Source organism: Tubulanus polymorphus, chromosome 4 (assembly GCF_964204645.1).
Source record: "Tubulanus polymorphus chromosome 4, tnTubPoly1.2, whole genome shotgun sequence".
NCBI classification, from domain to species: domain Eukaryota; kingdom Metazoa; phylum Nemertea; class Palaeonemertea; order Tubulaniformes; family Tubulanidae; genus Tubulanus; species Tubulanus polymorphus.
In genome coordinates this window covers 26,723,830-26,743,183 of record NC_134028.1, presented here as the reverse complement: position 1 = coordinate 26,743,183, position 19,354 = coordinate 26,723,830, and the positions used below count along the sequence as shown (strand labels likewise).

General features: G+C 37.3%; 2 protein-coding genes across 2 annotated transcripts; one reads left to right on the top strand and one right to left on the bottom strand.

Moving 5' to 3' along the window:
* Positions 1-958: 958 nt before the first annotated feature.
* Positions 959-1,684, bottom strand: LOC141904525 (melanopsin-like). Its single transcript, XM_074793118.1, has one exon. It carries the CDS (start codon positions 1,682-1,684, stop codon positions 959-961), a length of 726 nt encoding a protein of 241 aa, XP_074649219.1.
* A 12,489-nt stretch (positions 1,685-14,173) lies between these two features.
* LOC141904556 (16 kDa calcium-binding protein-like) lies at positions 14,174-16,517 on the top strand. Its single transcript, XM_074793154.1, has 3 exons — positions 14,174-14,413; positions 15,088-15,158; positions 16,025-16,517. The coding sequence occupies exons 1-3, from the start codon at positions 14,231-14,233 to the stop codon at positions 16,356-16,358; spliced, it is 588 nt and encodes a 195-aa protein (XP_074649255.1). The 5' UTR covers positions 14,174-14,230; the 3' UTR covers positions 16,359-16,517.
* The last annotated feature ends 2,837 nt before the right edge of the window (positions 16,518-19,354 follow it).

Here is a 19,354-nt window from a genome sequence, read left to right as displayed (position 1 = left end):
CCCTGATTTAAACAATAAGACATCGTGCGAGAAGAGACGGTCACACAGTTACAGAGTCACTGTAATGATGTTTATTTTGACCACATCTTTCCTAGCGCTGTCGTTCCCGCATTGGTTAGTTAAAACACTCGGTCTCAGTTCAGAAAACCGCACCTTGATGTTATTGGATGAGATTTTCAGTGTCTTGCATATCAGTAATTATTCGATAAATTTCTTCCTGTATATCGCCTCAGGAAGTGAGATTCGTAAAGAAATTCCAGCACTTTTTGGGTGTAAGAAATAGAAAATGTCGATGAATCTGATAACACGGGACTTTGTGAAGAAGCGTTTAAATTCTTCCAGGTTTTTTGAAATATAGATGTCTTTTTTGTTGTAACTCGTAATAAAAAAAATGACGAATACTTGTCGTTCGTGCAGTAGATCCATTTTTTAAAGGCACTCATTTTGTTTCTTGTCAATGTGCTCTTTGCCATATAATCGATTTTGTGAGAAAGAAACTGTTTCTGTACATGAAACAAATCCAAGTTTACATTTGTGCGTGATGAACGATATTTTAGAAATAAGAAAAAGAAATTGCCAATTGAAATTCTATATATTTTATCTGTAGAAATGTTATGATTTTTAAAAGGGGAAGATATGCCATGGTTTTAATACGGATCCAAAACTCCAACAACATTTTTCTCTGTTCCTGGGTCTAACTCAGTTGTTTTAATTTTGTCTATCTGTGTAACTGTTCATCTGTGAAAAAAATGACAGAGACCCGATAACGTACTTGAACGGCTGCAGATGTTGGAGAAAATGAATTGGTTAATTCCGACAGGGAGTATCAGTTTCTACCGAGGTCAGCATATCTCGAATCGTTGGTCGGGGTGACGGATTATTTGAAGGGGTCGGTATAGAGTGCTCTCTAGAGTTGGTTCAGGTCTGAAGGTCATGTGGAGGCGCAGCAGCATTGAATCTATTGTATTGTTGACTCCTCTGATTTACAGTTATCCGATCGACTTGAGAAAACGAATTCTTCTTCTTCTGTTGAGTTATACACGGGCGCGGGGCGTCTTGCAATGCAGAAAATCGAGTATATACGTTTGCGAACTTTATGGTCGAGCAGTCCGAACATTACTGGATGCAGTATAGTGGAGATTTTAGCGAGAATCGGTGGCAGAACCGAGAGCCATGAAACTGAAGACGGCGAGTGATAAAACATGGTAACAAGAGCGAGGATCGTGTAGGGCAACCACGACCCGCAGAATAACAACATCGAGGCTAATGACATTCGGGCTAAATCAGTAGCGAGCGCCATCTTACGGCGTTTCCAACGTCCTTTGGAACGAAGTCCTTTCTTGAAGTCGGTTTCGCGAATTCGATCTTGATACTCGACGACTGCGCTGTACACTTTATGGAACGTAAATAACGTAGCTGTAAGAGGAATGATAAATCCTGCGACGACAGCGGATATGATAAACCAGACGCACGATTTCTCCTTGTTTAGAAAGTCGTATGAACAGGACACGGGTATAACCTCGCTCGCGTAACCACAAATACCTACTAGCGGAGGCATAGCCCAGATAAACGCCCCCAACCAAACAGCTAATAGAACAGTCATCTGCCTGGTGACGGATAGTTTTACTTTCCTGGGTTTATGTGAAGTTTTGATAGCGAAGCAGCGATCCAGCGCAATCCCCATCGTCGAGTATATCGAAATGAATCCCAACATCGTCATCGAGAAGCCATCGACAGAGCAACCTGATAAAAACAATTAAAAATAGAAATATACAGATTCGTTACATCGAACGACCGGCGCCATTAGAGGGGGGAGTGGTGCAAACCCCATTTATCGATGATGTTACACCTTGCATATCAACCTAGAAAAAATATCGTTTGTTTAACAGACTCATTTGTCTTATATTTTGCTAGTTTTCAAAAATAGGTTCCAAACTTAATTCAAGGTCAAACTGCAAAAGAAATGAAGAAAAACATTTTGATGACCATTGTGATTCGAAGACCTGAAGGGACTTCATCCATTTCTACTCCAATATGTCGGAAGCAGTGAAAATTGCTCCTTCTTTCACTTAATTTTGAACAATTTTCTAGCACACCTTCACGCGCCTTCGGCTTATGAGTTTATGTGTTTGCGCCTCATTTAATTTCCACTTTCTTGAAATTAAAACCTTCCTTATGACAGGACTGACTTCGAGCCTGGATAAACGAGCATTCCACGAGGATCACGCGAAGCCTATACTGGATTTTGACAGCATTTGATATCGAATTAACTTGTTGAAACTAGAAAAATGGCTACTTCAATAAGAAGGTGGAAAGTCAAGACCAGTACACATCCCTGAGCTACCATTTCAGATACCATGGGCAATTATTTCATACAATTTAGCAGTTGTTGATCTATTATTACCAAATGGCTGATTGTGATTCTTTTGAGTAACTCAAGAAGGAACAAGAAGCCATAGTCATAATAAATGAATTATAAATGCACCTCTATTGATATACATATAACGTACTTGAACGGCTGCAGTTGTTGGAGAAAATAAATTGCTTAATTCCTCATACGAACAACTGTAGGTTCAAGAATTTGCAACTTCTAGCAACATATGATACAGTTTAACCTATAAAACTAGATTGCCGAGTTTCCATGCATCTATTCTCTCAACCCAATCTACACGTCCTTTCTAAATGGTGATACAACTTCCTCAGACCTCCCCAAACTCAAACATGTTCTACACAAGCGATACCAAGGCTCGTGAATACCGATTAATTCGTTTCGCTCGTATCATTTGGACTAGCCGCTGTCGAAACATCCGCCATTTGGGCAAATAAGTATTTCGATTCGTCGGCTCATTTTTTGGGTAAATCCGTGGAATTGATACGCTTCGTGCTATCCTTTCCGACCCGTCTTAACCAAGCCCTGTCAGTCAGTTTTCTAATGGTTCCGGTTGGAAATGAACTATCTGCCTGTACCTTTTTAAAGCAGGATTTTTCTTAGGAAAAATATGTGTCACTCAATAGCTCGAAACCTGAAACCGGTAAAAATATTCCCTGTCCTGTGTGCACTTATACTAAATGTAGGCGCACACACCCTTTACGTATTGAGCGGAGTAGACATAGAATGATACTAGACTTTGACGTAATATATGCAGGGCGATTTAAACCGAATAAACTTGGAGTCTCCACAAGGAAACCAATTTCGGAACTCTTATTTAATTGGCCACAAAATATCGGCAAATCTGCAGACCAAAGGTTTTGAGGCCATGAACATCTAATTCTGTTCCATCGACCTTCGTCTGATTATCAAACATATATTAGATCTCTATAAAAAAATATCATGTTAAACTTTTTGATAACTACTTAAGGCTATTGAATTCTTTGATTATCATTCCTGTTGAGCTTAAAAAGTTGACCCGGTCGCCTTTTTAACCTGTACATTAATATGTTTAAAATCATGATCAAAATAGTGATCAATTTAATCAAGATTAAATTATATAACATCCACAATCGTGTAAGAATGTATGATGAATGAATCATTGAATTGAATTGAAGGAATACAACAGTCGTAAGCTCACCAACATCCCCACTTATCCACCTTCCTTTAAAACAAGCACCTGCCACCATAGGCGCTACAAACAAAGCTTGAGCCAGGTCACAACCTGCTAGGTTTACAGTCAGATAATGCGTAAAGCCAGAAAAACATCTGTGTCTGAAAAAAAATGCAAGGATAAATATTTTTACCGGTGAAAAATTAACAGATTTAAAGATTCCAATGTCAAAATAAACCAAGAAAAAAATGGTCTGTACGACCCCGGGCAACATAGCATCCGTCAACATAGCAGACACAATCTTAATCAGTATTCTTATTGATATCTTGAAAAAATTCGACGTCATTTTGTGAAGCGACCAGCTCACTGAGTCGCGGTGGAACAGGAACAGACTGTTCATGAATTCTCTGCGATCAATTAAACAACAGTAGATAGGCTTAGATTTAGGCCAACGCGATATATACCTTGTTTCGCATCACTTTCAAATCCTGCCCGCGTCGCAAAATCAGCAAAATATCCACAAAAAGTAAAATACGTCCTCCCGCCTCAAGCTACTGAAATCTAGGTACGTTTTTTTTGTCAAGATAAAAAAATTGTGCCCGACTGCAGCTAAATAACAAGTGCATTATCCGATTGTTTTTTCATTTTCTCTTACGAATGACATGTTCATCGGGAACATAACACCCGACTTCTTAAAATGATACGGATTGATAAACTATTTTAACCTGCAAAAATAATCTAGGCAGACACGATTTCGTGACGGATAGAGACTGATTCATTCTCGGATTTTTGCAGTTGATAAACGAAACCAACCGTTCGTGATGTAAAAGTTCATGCAAACAATTCCGAAGTTTCATCTGAATCAAAAACCACAGCGAAACGAAAATTAAAAACTAATGATTATACACAGCATTTTCAATAATAAAGATGTTACCAAGAAAGGGTTTGGAACAGGAACTAGAGGCAATCAGTAAGATACGAGAAATTAGGTACATATGATTATCAAGTAGATATCTCTATATACGAGATATGTATTTAGATAAAAGTTTATTACTGGGGGAACCAGCGTTAGAATGAAAATCAAATAACGAATCGGCGAATAGAGTTAACGTCTGAGACTTGTGAACCGTTGAATCACCTCCAGTGAAGCCAAAGAATGCTAAAATTCTCGGTTAGCTACGGTGTGAATTGTTGATGGTGTTGTTATGTACTTCAGCAACTAATACATCGATAATGATGGAATGATAGAGAACAAGCCTAGGGTGCCTGGGGTGCCTGGGGGTGCCTGGGGTGCCTGGGGGTGCCTGGGGTGCCTGTGGTCAGGTATTCAAAATTTGGTTTGAACTAAAACATCAGATAAAATGCGTATCGATCGTCTCTCCACAAGACCGTCCAATAGAAACAATGCAGTGTTCATTGAAGCGGACTAAGTTTTTGGCTTATCGACCACAATATCAAAACTACATTACCGATATTCGATACAATCTGTCGTGTATTACTTGAAAAAGGTACATTGACAACTTACGAAGGTTCTGAAACATTTTCATTACGCTTACCTGAGTAAAATGAATAAAATCAGCGCATTGCCCAGAACTGCTACCATAACACATACTGACAATATTGTGCCGACGACGAACAGTATTGGCATCGGTAAGTCCGCGTCACCAGGAAGAAGGGTTGAGTTAAGACTCAAATTCATTTGGGTCATTAGTTGTGTCATCTTCGTACCGGCTAAATGATCATCCATCTGTAGTTGTATCTGCGTGTATCCTTGTGTTATATCAATATGCGTGACGTATCTTCACCGCCGCCTGTTACGCGTAATTTACTAAACTGGCTGTGGGTCTGATTTATGCTCGTAACGTTCTTAACTCTGTCTGAAGACGGAATCAAATGATTATCATTAAGAACCTTTCGGTACTTATATCAACAACGACGATAGAGTTCGCGATTAGTCGGTTTCATCATCACAGCAGCTTGACATCAGACAGGAGGTGTCTTATTGAACGATGGAACCATTCAATGCGTCATGTCGCATACTTTACTCTGACGTCGTCTGAATATTTCAGTGAGGATGGTTCACAGTAAAACAAGAACATTCTACATAATACATTTAATCTCTATTTGTGGTAACATGGGTCACAGCAAAATCAGTAGCTGATTTTACAGTATCGTATATTTGTCGTACGTTGTTGAAATGCTGGGCGTCGGTCACACGATTTTCTTGTGCCCTTTCGCAAGATACAAAACTATAAACTGCACGTCGGGCATTTTCAACTTGATCTACAAATCAGCAAAGCCTTTAAACGTTGTAGGCGCGTAAAAATGCAAAAGCATTTCGTTCCTGGATTGGGTCTACGTCGACTCACCTCCTCGGAGATATGAACAGTTCCTTTTTATCGCTCATATTGTCATTGGATAGAAATACCAGTAAATGAGTTGGTAAAGCCCAATTAGACACGGGAAAACGCTAAAACAGGAAACAGAAACATGTTTCACAACATTTCCTTGTGCGCGTTCGTTTATAAGAAACAAGAAACCATCAAGTAACTTTTTTCGTGTTGGTTTATGCGTTAAATTGACACAGGGAATGATAGAAGTGGCATTGATATACGTGAGCCTAACGGTATTTATCTGGACCCAGTTCCACAGTTCTGAGTTAGAGTTAACTCTGAGTTAAAGTTAGTTCATTTTCAATCAGTTAACTCAGAGTCAAATCTTAACTCAGAACAGTGGAACTGGACCCTGATGGTTAACTTAGACAAACATTTGACAAATTGCATGGTCCTCAAATTACATAGTCCTCTGTTCCAATCAGACAACTTGATGTTATTACTCGTTTGAAATTGAGACATGCGTAGTTTCTTTGGAATATCGAACTTGTTCAATTTTTGCAGTTATAATAACAGAATTTGGACAAGTCAAGTGCGGAGATAAAAGGCCTATGTGTCGCTTGAAGCTAACGTTCATACGTTTTAAACGAGCACAGCCAAGACGATAAGCTTGTCAACTCGGTGTTGATTCTTGTAAGGTAACATGACACGCTGAACATGCGTTAGAAACATGCAAACTATATCAAAATTCATTCAATCAGATGTTCCTCCTGTACCAACGTGGTCACGTGTCTTCAAATAACGATTTTGACTCGGAAGTTCATCACGATAACGGCTTACACAAAATGGTGACCATTTATATATATATATATATAACCTTACCTGTAATCATGATGATATATGGGTGATAAACACGGAATGATTAGTATTAATCATCTTGTATAATACCGACCAATCCAATAATTACAACAACAACAGTTTCAATGATAAGATTTTAAATAATTCAGTAATAATTCAGTATGGAAATTCGATGATTTCGTGTCGACGTCGTGTTTAATGTGTATTTTCACCCGGGCAGAATCTATCCAATATTCGGTCGCCCGACGCTGTTAAACATTTACACGCATTTCCCTGGTCATCTCGACTAAACAAGCAACACCTTTCACCGTCCACATTCATGGCGGCCGCACACGCCATCCGGAACACCTGCGCTCTAGTTTCAGATACTCCACCAATCAGCAAAGCACCCATCATCACCAAACCAATGAATCCGAGTAGTTTCCACATCTTTTATGATTTCTATAATTAAAATGGTTTAGAAGAAATCACTGACTAATAAAGCGTAAATTTAGAGCCAATTCACCATTGTCGCTAAGAATTTGAACCCAGAGTAAGTTTGATCTATATATATGGAAACGGGCAATTAGACTTCGGAATCAAATCTAACTGACGAGTGGGATCGGTTCCTGGCAGTAAGTTTAATCTAGAATGGAATTCCAAGTCATTGCTAGGTACATAAATTGTCAGTGGGTCTAATTTCGTAATAAGATCGATTTCTATATTGAACGTAGATATTTTGGCCCAATATTTCACTTACCTATCAACTATTTCACAAAACTATAGTCAAACACTCCTTAGTTTCGACTGATTTGAGCCGAAATTTACGTAAGCTCTGAAATAGAAACTCCTTACAACGATGGAATGCTGTGTATTGAAGCATCAGTCAGCGGTTTTATATTTGTTTAAATCTATAAATCAAAGGAAACCAAACATCTGACTTCACTATCGAATTACAGTTCAACAGCTGATTCAATAAATCAGAACATTGAAATTCAGAATCAGAATTTCGCTGATGACAACTTGAATTCTAATAGAAAGACGTACGCAGTATATTTGACTACGAAAATTAACTCAATCTTACTTGTTCCTGATCTACTTGTTATACGTAACGGGAGTCAGATTTAGAGGGTGTCCTCGGCGACCCTTCCCATTGAGGTTGCCTTTTTACAGCAATTAGATAACGATCGTGGAAAACTGCAAATTTGACACGTATCCTTGCGGAATATGTATCGGATTTTCTGATGAATTTATCAGAACATATAGAACACTAAGGGTCTGATTATCTGATAAATGCATTATTCTGGACGCTAGCCTTCGAATTTCGTAGACCTGCCTCGATTGGGGTAAATTGCTCAACGTGTAAGATGAATTAAAATTTAAATCTAAATGAAAAGAGCTTTTCCCTGATGTTCGAGTCTGTTAAATATTTATCGCAGCCTCAACTCAATCGATTCAGTAAATTCATACACGTTTGTACATTTAAATGTGGTATTTCTTAAATCATTCAGATTCTAAGTTTTATTGAAGCCTAACGCAAACGATGCAGGGAAACGCATAAACACCGGAAACAAATCTTTGATCTCGGAAACATTGTTTACCGAAACCTGATGTTTCTAGTTCCTCGTAACGCACACGACGCAGTGAAAAGCTCGGAAACATGTTTTGTCTCCTGTTTATCGTGTTTCCATGTTGTGTTGGCTTTAAGGTTTGTTGTTGGTAGACCGTCACACTAATAACAACAACAGACACACTTTCATTAGTCGCCGCGAAAAAAACTCTCTTCGGATCCTGTTTTCGTTTTGATGAGTTGGTAATCAATAAAACCCTGGTAATCAGTGAAAGCATCGACAAAGGGAAAATCTCGCATGAGAAGATCTCGATTTCTAACACAGACGTCTGAAGCGTTTTCCGCTGCAATGCCTCTTGTATAATATGTTTTTGTGGCGTTCTGTTTTTTAAGTAACAAAAAAACTGGCACGTCGTCACGTTGTCAGGAAACGAGCCATTTTAAAACTCTGTGATCGATCGCTGACCGTAACCCATAAGGACCTTTAGTCTTTCTTGGTCGGTTTCTGATTGATAAAACCTGTCCGTAAAAAGAACAACAAGAAAGGTTTCGATGCGAGTCCGTGTGGTGTAAATAAATAACTATTGCTTACACTCTCTGCTGAATGAAAGCGAGCAAGGCTGAGACCTCCGGGTTGGGGTAGATTTAGGGGGTTGTTATCGGGGGCCCGGACCCCTGATGTCCCACTGAGGTGGACCTTTTCGCCAAGAGATAGATCATTAAAACCTGTAAATGTGACACTCATCCTTTCGGAATTTCCATGTTTTAGCATGTATTTCTTCATGTATTTCTTCATGTATTTCTTCATGTATTTCTTCATGTATTTCTTCAAAAACAAAATATCTTGCGTTGCTAGGCCTTTGATATCGAGTGTTTTTTTTAACAAAGCTAATTTTTCGGTCCTATTCTTGAAGAATGGTCGACGTCGGAAATCCGGAGCAGAGCGAAAGAGCGAACTATCAGTTTGGAATACCGAAACTGGAACTGATTTATTTTTACACACAAACTATTTATATACATTGAGATACGAGACAGGTTGAGACATGGAAAATGATACGAAAACAAAGGTGACGAGCATCAGTGAGACAAACAACAATTAACAGATTAGACACAGACAAACTGTCTCAAGAAACAAAGAGCTATTACACGTAAACATTTAAACATTAAAGGCGAATATAGATGAAATGTATACAACAACTATGACTGACATTAAATGTTGTTAAATTTCTCCGAGAAATATCTTTTTTTTTCTTCTGGATCCCGGCCTTTCAATTTGTCTAGATCCGACCCTGATGATGTTAAATATTTCATTTGATGAGCGAGGTTGGATTAAATGTTGGTTATACGTGGCTTCTGTGTGACAATTTGATCTTCGATCTTCTAAATAACATGTTGGTCTCCCGATACAATATTCATCAGTTTATTTAGTGAAGGATTTTGTATCCAGAAATTAACTGGCATGTCATGAGATGATAATGTACGATACTCGAGCCTTCTCTGAAACCGAAATGTATTAGATATAATACGTGAAGATTCATTGAATATGAGATGAGAGTCATGGCATATAGTCAATCAAACAATTGATGACATAGTGCACACATCGACTATCGCATAACCCTTTGAATAACGCGTGGAAGTTATGGATTTTAAGAAAAAACGTCAATGTAACGGTTTTTACGGCATCAAAAATTAATCAGTGACATTATGAGGTATACTTGATGGATATGGTTGGCTTGGATACTGCATCCGATTCTGTTATAATTATCGGAAAAATGTTTTACGATCGCATGACCATAATTGTTCGCATTGAAGTATCGCAATTTGTTAATAGTGTATCAAATCTTCCATAGTGATTTCTTCATAAAATACATCATCATACATTATTCACAGATATCTTAATCTAGATTTGTCTTTATAGATGATTTCATCAGTCGCTTGTTGCCATTTATCATCAGCAATCAGATCTGTATTATATAAACGACACTTTATGATGTTATTCTGCCATTTAATTACAAACAAATCACATTCACGATTCAAAAGACATTTCAAGCTACAGCGAATTTGGGACCTCGATGTTGTTACTGGTTCTAATGGATTGATGTCGGATGAAGGTAGATTCTTAGGCTCGGTATCAATCCCGAAATCTACAAAATATGCGAGTTCCAACATTATTTACCATAGATGATGCAAAATTGTAATTCGAATCGTTTTTCTATTGATACAAACCTAATTCTTCTACATGTTCACAACTCCAATCTATCAAATGAAGCGATGGCCAATTTTCGAACAAATCTGGCCGTGTAAATCTACTTTCTGGTTGAATACAACATCGTTTTTGTGATCCCGAATAATCAGCAGATCTACAGAGGAACTTCGTGAACTTCACACATGAATAAATACACTGTCTTATAGTAAGACCGCTTATGCAATTATCTTGCATTCCAGCCATTGCTTTCCGTGCAACTATATTCCATCTGAGTCTCTGTTGGGGGCCACACGTATCTAGAAACAACGAAAATAAATTCGCCATTAAAAATATCATTGAAATTAAATCGTCACTAGGCCTCGAGTTGAGAGATGTCCTTATAGAAAGTGGGAAAACAAATGAACAAAATGCGTCATAGAAATGAAATGAAATGAACCTACCTATCGGAGCGGTTTCAACTAGACTCATAACAACAGCCAGAATTAAAAGGGGAAAATGAACCATGGTTTTAAAAGTAAATTCAAAACTCCAACACCGTTTTTACTTATTTCTATGTGTAACTCCGTTGTTGTAATATAGTCTCCCTGTGTAACTGTTCACCTGCGCCGTCGTTGAGCCGCTGAAAAATAGTCAGATAATGAGGCACGTCATATCGATTTACATTTTGCGAATCTTTCCTGTTCTGCAATATCGGTTGAACTGGAAAATTGACAAGCATTATTAGAATAACAGAATTCAACCTTACTCTCAAAGCAGTGAAAGTCATTTTTTGTTGCCGACGTTTTCGGGATTACATTTCCCCCCTCAGGCATAGAGATGATGATAAGATTTGTTATATCATATATGATGGTATGTACATGAAATATAACTAATTACACATAATATAATACACATATACAATATACTATACACAATATATATTATACACAATATATACACATTATTATAAACTAATTACACATCACATCTTAAATGAATTTTTAGTATAGTATAGGATAGTATAGGATAGTAGTATTTAGGCCAAAAAAAATTGATACCTTGTTTCTCCGCTCTGCTGAGCTTAAATGTTGACCCGGCCAGCCGCCTATCTATCCTGTACATTACTTTTTTTGAAATCGTGATCAATTTTACCATAACAGACCCGGCCGGTATAGAAATGAACTGTTTATAAATTTTATCATATTTTACAAAAATGACCCGGCCGCTGCGGAGAAACAAGGTATCATTTTTGTTTAGCCTTATTCATCATTTGGTCGTTACATTATTACATGATTGATATCGCATGATATACAGTGAAAAAAATGTAACAAGAAAATGTGGGCTACACAAGGATCTATCGAAGCCGTGCCACCCTAAAAGAAAAAAATTAACATTCATACATTTTTCACGGCAAACGGAAGATAATGGTGAAATATGTGAGAATTTAGTGCGCAGAGTTATTAGACAACTTATTAAAAACCCGCTCGGTTGCGTGGTCACGTGGCGCGTGACGATAAAAACCTTGAGATATGGGCAATGTCGCCCAAGGCGTGACTGACCTACGTCCGCTAGATGGCGAACTAGTCGAAAGTGGCTGCTCTAACGGCACTACTGCCATGCGGTAGAGCTGTCTTGCAGTCGTTGAAACGCCCAGACACTGATCGGGGGTGGCTGGATTTCTTTCCTGCACCGAAATTTCGATTAGTGAAGATCGCAGCCATAAAACTGCTGCTGAAATCGAATGGAAAGCTACCAATAAAGACATTTTCGATATGCAAGCGAAACATAAAGCATTTTCTGAATACCAGGGCAGTGTGTTCGTGATCACGAAAGTGCATTTTAAGGTAATGGAATTATCTGCCCTACTTTCAAAATCGAGGTTGGTCCTGGTAATAAAGCAATAACTAAATTTTGCTGCCTATGTAAATTATCGACTATTATCATAAATGAACGTTTAGTTTGTAGATAGGTTAGTTAAATACAAGGTCATATTTTTTTCTGCGCTCGAAATTTGCGTTAAAAAATGGGGCAAAACCGATAATAATCATAACGAATAATAGATTACTGGATGAATGATGCATCGAGGATAGAAGGTAATTAATTATACATTATCTTAATTGCAAGTTTTCTACATTACTGAGTGACAGGACATTCAAGAGTTATCATGTTCAAATAACTGTTGATTGAGGGAGGGCTGCTGTGTTTTGATTAAAAGTGCTTCCCTGAATTTGCAATCCAAATCCGAGGATCCTGGACACGTGTACAATTCGTTTTTTTTTTTTTAATTTGTGCTCGCTAAATGTGGCCTGACAGGCACGGTGCACCAGTCGTCCTGGTCAAAATATCTTGACAATTATTTGAATTAGCTTTTTTTATTTTCATCGGCTCTTTTCGAAGGGAACTCAACCAAACCCATCCGCTGAATCCGCTACTGTGTGATTATGACTTAATAGGGGCCTTACGCTGAAATCTAGCCAGTGCGAATTTTTGGCTTCATGTTCAGATTTGTAACGGGTTGGTTAATGAGAACCCTTCTTTTTGCCAAAACAATGTAAAATACAAACTATCACAGGCACGTCACTGTGAACCACATCTGTATACTATACAGTTTCTTTTACGATCATATATATATATATATATATATATATATATATATATATGATCGTAAAAGAAACTATATACATATAAGAAACTAAATTACATGTCTATATACATATATATATATATATATATATATATATATATATATATATATATATATATATATATATATATATATATATATATATATATATATATATATATATATATATATATATATATATATATATATATATATATATGTATATATCAAAATATTTTATCATCAAAATATTTTCGAATATGTCTACGTAGTTTTAAGATGAATCAAATCGTATCGCCTTGAACTTTATAACCTTGACATTGAAAAATCGTGCAACTAAGTGAAAACACTAAACAAAACTAAATATATCAAACATAATGAAGACAATATCATTCACTTGCTGGTTTCTTTATTGTTTGTTCCATTCATAGAAAATATCGACAAAGACGTGATGTTTCGAACATAATAGAATAATAGATTCCGAGCTCAATACATTAAAAAACAAGTCTGAACTACACCGGGCTTTACTTGTATCAACTTGATATTTGTAGTACTCGAGGGCACAGAGGTCACATAAGTCCACGAGTTTTATTTTTTATATTTTGTCGTTATGTGTAAACTGTAAAAAGCCTGTTGAGATTTCTTTTTCAAGTAATGGAGTTTTGATAGATATTGTCAGTAACGATGTTCAATCGGACAGCTTTTCTGGGATTAAACGATTATATATATTCTATTCTATTGCTCTTAGTTGATGATCGACTTAAAACCAAAAACAATAAACCAGTCTGCCCATAGGACCTTCACCAAAAAATATTAATTTCGTTGAGCCAAACCCATTTTATGTATGTCAATTAACACTATATTGTATTATATTGTTCCATCTCTGTACATGATGCTCGCTAGTAATAGAAAATATATAACGAACTTGAACCTGAACTCGATAAATACCCCCCGTGCGTTCGAGTACCATTAGAAATGTGTTTATTTTTCATAATGAATGCAATATTGACGCGCATTCATGTCGCATTGACACGAGTACAAAAACCAGCCACAGCCGCGTTCTAGGCACATTCGCGCAACGGAGGTGACGCGTATTGCTGGATCGCTGAGAGTGAGATCATTTAAAAAAAAAACCTGAAAATGCAGCAGGACTACGGAGACGTTTTCGAGCCGATTATCGATGAATACAAGATCGGCGAAGAATACAAGGATTCACTGAATCGAGTTATAGAGAAATTCGTTATTAAATACGACGCCGATGGAAACGGACGAGTTAGCAAAGAGGAGATGTCTGCGATTATAAAAAGTCCCAAATATCTCGAGGTAAAGTTAAAATCAATCGGTAGCGATCCCCGTGAAATACTTAACAACGGGCAATGAACAAAATTCATCAAATAGTTCAGTCGGGCTAGAATTCGTGTTCTATATTCGCAGCTTTTACTAAAAGGTTGGCTCTAATGAATATGTCAAAAATTATCTCCATTGGGACATGGTGATAAAAGCGAAATATACTGGAACTAATTAAAACGGGTTTTTTTCGTTTCTATCGTAAAAAGAAGCATTCAATTAGTACGATACTAACGACAATGTCTGAATTCGGGCGTAAGAACTCTTTTTTTATTTCCTCCGATATGTTATTTATCTTTCCGTTCGTATTTGTGATCATATCGTTCGTGATAGGTATTATCCATTCGCTCCTCCCTGTATTACTGTTGTTTCTTTTCTCCGTTCATTCCAAGATTTTATGTGGAAAATGCTGAAATAAATTATTATAGAAATCTTTATTTCCATTTAGCCCTGTTTCCCTTTCATTTTGAAACGCACGTAAAATAGAGATTTTATTTTACTTGATATTTCTCCTATTCATTTTGCTTGAATAAGATCCGTTCTCTAAGTAATTTTAAGTGCTATACGTACCTTGTAGGAAATATTTTTTGTACCAATACAGAATTGAACCTCGGACCAGTTTTGATCAAAAGCATGTTCTATATTTGCAGCATTTGTTTAAAACGTACGATCACGATGGAGATGGTTTGTCACTTGATGAATATTTAGAAGATTGGTTCACGTAAGCTTTTTGAACTTGTTCTATTTTGGTAGAAATAACGCGACTGGGAACTAGAAAACTAAATTTGCATAGGTCCATTTATAGTGGTCTTATCATTATATGATCTTTGTGACTGATCTTTCAGTTGTTAGATCGATTACAGGACCACGACTAGTGTTAGAGCTAAGCTTTGACTACGCAACTGATCTGAGAGATCAGTATTCACGGGCGCAAGGGCCGAACAAAAAGAAAGATAACTAAAATATGCTTCGGTTAGGGTTGATTAGGAGGACTCTACGATGTTTTGCAGAACAATAGTTGCAGAGTATGAAAATCGCCCTAATATGTTCGTACATAATACTAGAAACATATCGAGCATTCGCAGATTACAATATGTAAAATCCGTTAATTCAGCAGATGTTCCATAGGTCAATTATACACGTAGCTGAGTTCGTGCTGAGTTTATGCAGGTCCAGTATGATCGTGGCATCAGCTTGCAGCTATGACCCTCCTGTCACATCGTATCATATCATTGTATATGTACTGCTTAAATCTATTATGTGCCCGATCAAAAACAAGTGAAGCGAATAAAACATGCCTCGACGAGTGAATAGCAGGCGATATTTGATAGCAGATGCTTCGACTGTGAATCATTCACTGTGAACGACTTCACTCGGGACTTAACTGAACTATATACAGCGAAATACAGTGTCGCGCGTTGAAAAAAAAATGATTTGGAAAATCCATGATAAGAATTGTTCATCTAGGTTGACGGGATTACATTAAACTCACTGTGCAATAGAAACTTGAAAAATGAATCTACCAATGGCCTTTCGTGTTTGCACTTGCATCTGCCACGAATATTAATTTCAGAAATTCAATTTCAGCAAGAAGGTCATTAAACATTGGAGAAATGTTTTCCAAGAATATGATATCGATGGAAGTGGTGATCTGAAAGGAGAAGAAATCGACCCGTACCTAGCGTCCCTTAATGTATTTGGAAGTCGGGCTCGTCTCGTGAAAAACAAGCTCGATGCAGATAAAGACGGCAAAATATCGTTTAAAGAATTTGAGAATTACGCCAAGGTGGAACTTCGAGAAAAGCTTGCGGAAAAATGCGAAATATTCCACAAGTTGAGAGCGGATAAAGCATTGACGAGGGAAAAAGACTTGGAAGCTAATAAGCCAGTGTATAATACCGGTGGCATGTTTAAACAGTGATAGAAAAGAAAATAGAATGAAATTTGAAGTTCACATTTCGTGAATTATATAATCTAGCCCGTCTGTCATGCCTACATCAATTACTTCTATGTTCTTTATTCGTAACCTCAATTTGAATTTGTTTTCGATTTTGAAATATATACGGTAACTTTGCATGTATCAACGACATTCACATGAGTTATTGCTATCTTAAGACTGTATCGAACTCTTTTTATATCTTTGTTTTCAATTTTCAAAGATTATTTTCCAGGTGATTGAGAATATTCCGAGTCGAGTAGATTCCGTTATAAAACGAAATGCTTAAGATAACGAAAGATCAATACACACTAATTGTATAAACCCTGCACAACACTGGGCCTCGAAATACCCGAAATTTCTAAATACTGTTGGCTGGTTGTTTGGCCAGCTACCCGCGTGCAGCAAGAATTCGCTGGTAACCCTTTTTAAACCATTGACTTCAAACAAGCAAACACTACACAACGGATGTTCAGTGCTGAGACCAGAACTGGGACCACTCTGTCACAGATGAAACGATCTTTTTAAGTAAACGGGGTTAATTTTCAATTCGTATGACGTTAAAGTTGGTGTTATGTGTTTAGTGATCTACAGTCCCAAATATATCGGTTCATCCGTTATAAATACGTAACAAATTGAACATTTCAAGGGAGGATAACAGTGCGGCCATCAACATTTTATTCTTAGTTTTAAAAGTCCACTGTTCGAGTAGAATAAGTCGACTTCGACAAAATAGAAATATTGTTGGAAGCATTGCTCTCCCTTTCATATCGGTAGGAAGTGTGGATATTGTTAGAACGAGTCCGACTGGAGTCCACCGCATCATTGTTCTATTCACCGTATTTTTAGGTTTCGGCTCCGATAAGTATAGAGTATGCCCATAATTATCTACATTGTCACATGGTGAAAAACTATACAAACTGAATATTATTAACATGTTTCTTTTTCAATTTCAAATGTCGTTTTTTAGGCCTCGTATAATGGTTGACAACAAGACAAATCTACAAAGCTCAGTCCAAAATAAATGATCCTAGATCATTTTATGAATGATTTGCAGATTGATTAAAGGACCACGATTGGGATTAGACTGCCCTTATATCTATCTTTCACTATCCTTACATTATCTCCACTACACTACAATGTAATCATTGTAATCATTATTTTAGGTCACCGTAGCGACAGACTACTCGTGCGCAAACTGTTCGAATAGGGCATCGGATTTGTCGTGTTCTTAACCAGTTTGGCGTGTTCTGGTGACGGCTCTGTGGGTTATTCTGTACATGAGAGCTTCCCAATGAAACAGCGACGGCGAGTAGAAAGCGGTTTCATGAATTCTGTTGGAATTATTTAAATGTATTTATTGAAATGTAGGAAAATATTGCTTTGTATTCTGCATTTGATCATTTTTCTTTTAGCGAAACCTATTGTTTGTGGCAAACTTTACCTAGAATGTCAATAGCTACTTTTCGGAACTTTCCGTTTGTCGCGCAATACACGATAAAGTTTACTGACGAATCGATGATAGAAAATCCTAAAGCTATCAGACTCATACCTGTAATCATAGGGATATAACCTAAATTCATTAAACGATCGATAAAACCAAAACCTTCACAAAAGATAAACAAAAAAACTACCGATAAAACCATTCTTAAAACCCTCATTTCCCTCCTAGACGATTCATCAGTTACACCGAGCTCTGAACGTCGGGTAATTCGACTGAAAAATAATGTAAAAATTAGAAAAACATTAACTATGACTAAAAGAATAATTGGGATCATAACAGTAAGATACATGAAGAGATAGACCCTAGAAACATCGGATCGCCATTTGTATTGTTTAAACCAATCGGGGTAGTAATAAAACCCAAAACGTATTGTAACATATGGCCACTCAACAGGACAATTCATAAAGCCAAGTTGTCGATTTGGTATGAAGCGAATGAAATGGCCAGAAAAACTCAGAAGTGAAACGCACGCCATCGCGCATTGTGATATCAACTTCTTGGGAAAGTTGCGAGATTTCATCGGAAACAATACGACGATTAACCGCTCTAGACTGAGCAGTACAGTGCACCAGTTACGTGTCATCTGCAACATGTAGAAAAACGGCAAGGCGACTGAGATAAAAATCCAACCGAAATTCCAATCGTTCCAGCGAAATACAATATCTCCCAAAACGACGAAAACGTACGCAGTTCTGAGTGGATAAAGAATGAATGTAGCGATCATAAACAAAAGATCGTTTAAAGCGAGAATTTTGATGAGGAAATAATTATCAGATTTAAATCGTTTTAGAATCATTAATGTGAATGCGTTGGATATTAAACCCAATACAGATGCCGGTAGATAACAGCCCAAATAAATAGAAACATTTAATTTGTTGACCCATTGAACAGGGAGAGTTTTGATTCTCTGGCACAGGTTGAGTTGTGGTGTTGTCATCGCATGGCCGGCGCTAGTAATGTTTTCATCGAGCATCCCACACGATCTGTACGCGACGATATACACGACACTTTTCTACAACGAATCCAATTAGTAATGGCGATAGAAATGAAGTGGCGAAGGCACAGTGATGTTCGTGGTGTTAGTGATGGCTAATTAGACGACGTGTATCGGTTTATAGGACTGTATAAAAATTCCCATTAATGATATCATTTTCTTCTCAGCTATCGTCGAAAATGAAAGCTGCATATTCACATACACTATAAAATACATACATGGCACGGGTCTGATTTAGAAGTATTTTCGTAGCAGGATTAATATACACGTATAACTAATGTCGTGATTAAAATCGTCATGTTGAAGAGCAGGAATTTATTCTACAACGGACAAATGGTCATGTTATCGATGTTGTCAATGCACGGGCTATCCTCTCAACGGCGTCGTTAGACGAAATGGTTTCATTTGTTCTTTGAAATTAGCTCCTTTAGGTAGGAAGACTAGCAACTTAAAACTAATAAGAAAACTGATAGAAAGTATATT

Excerpts from the sequence above, each read along its gene's own strand:
- LOC141904525 (XM_074793118.1), bottom strand. The coding sequence starts at position 1,684 with ATGGGGATTGCGCTGGATCGCTGCTTCGCTATCAAAACTTCACATAAA.
- LOC141904556 (XM_074793154.1), top strand. The coding sequence starts at position 14,231 with ATGCAGCAGGACTACGGAGACGTTTTCGAGCCGATTATCGATGAATAC. Across the intron at positions 14,414-15,087 it reads AAAGTCCCAAATATCTCGAG|CATTTGTTTAAAACGTACGA; the intron begins GTAAAGTTAAAA and ends CTATATTTGCAG. Across the intron at positions 15,159-16,024 it reads TATTTAGAAGATTGGTTCAC|CAAGAAGGTCATTAAACATT; the intron begins GTAAGCTTTTTG and ends ATTCAATTTCAG.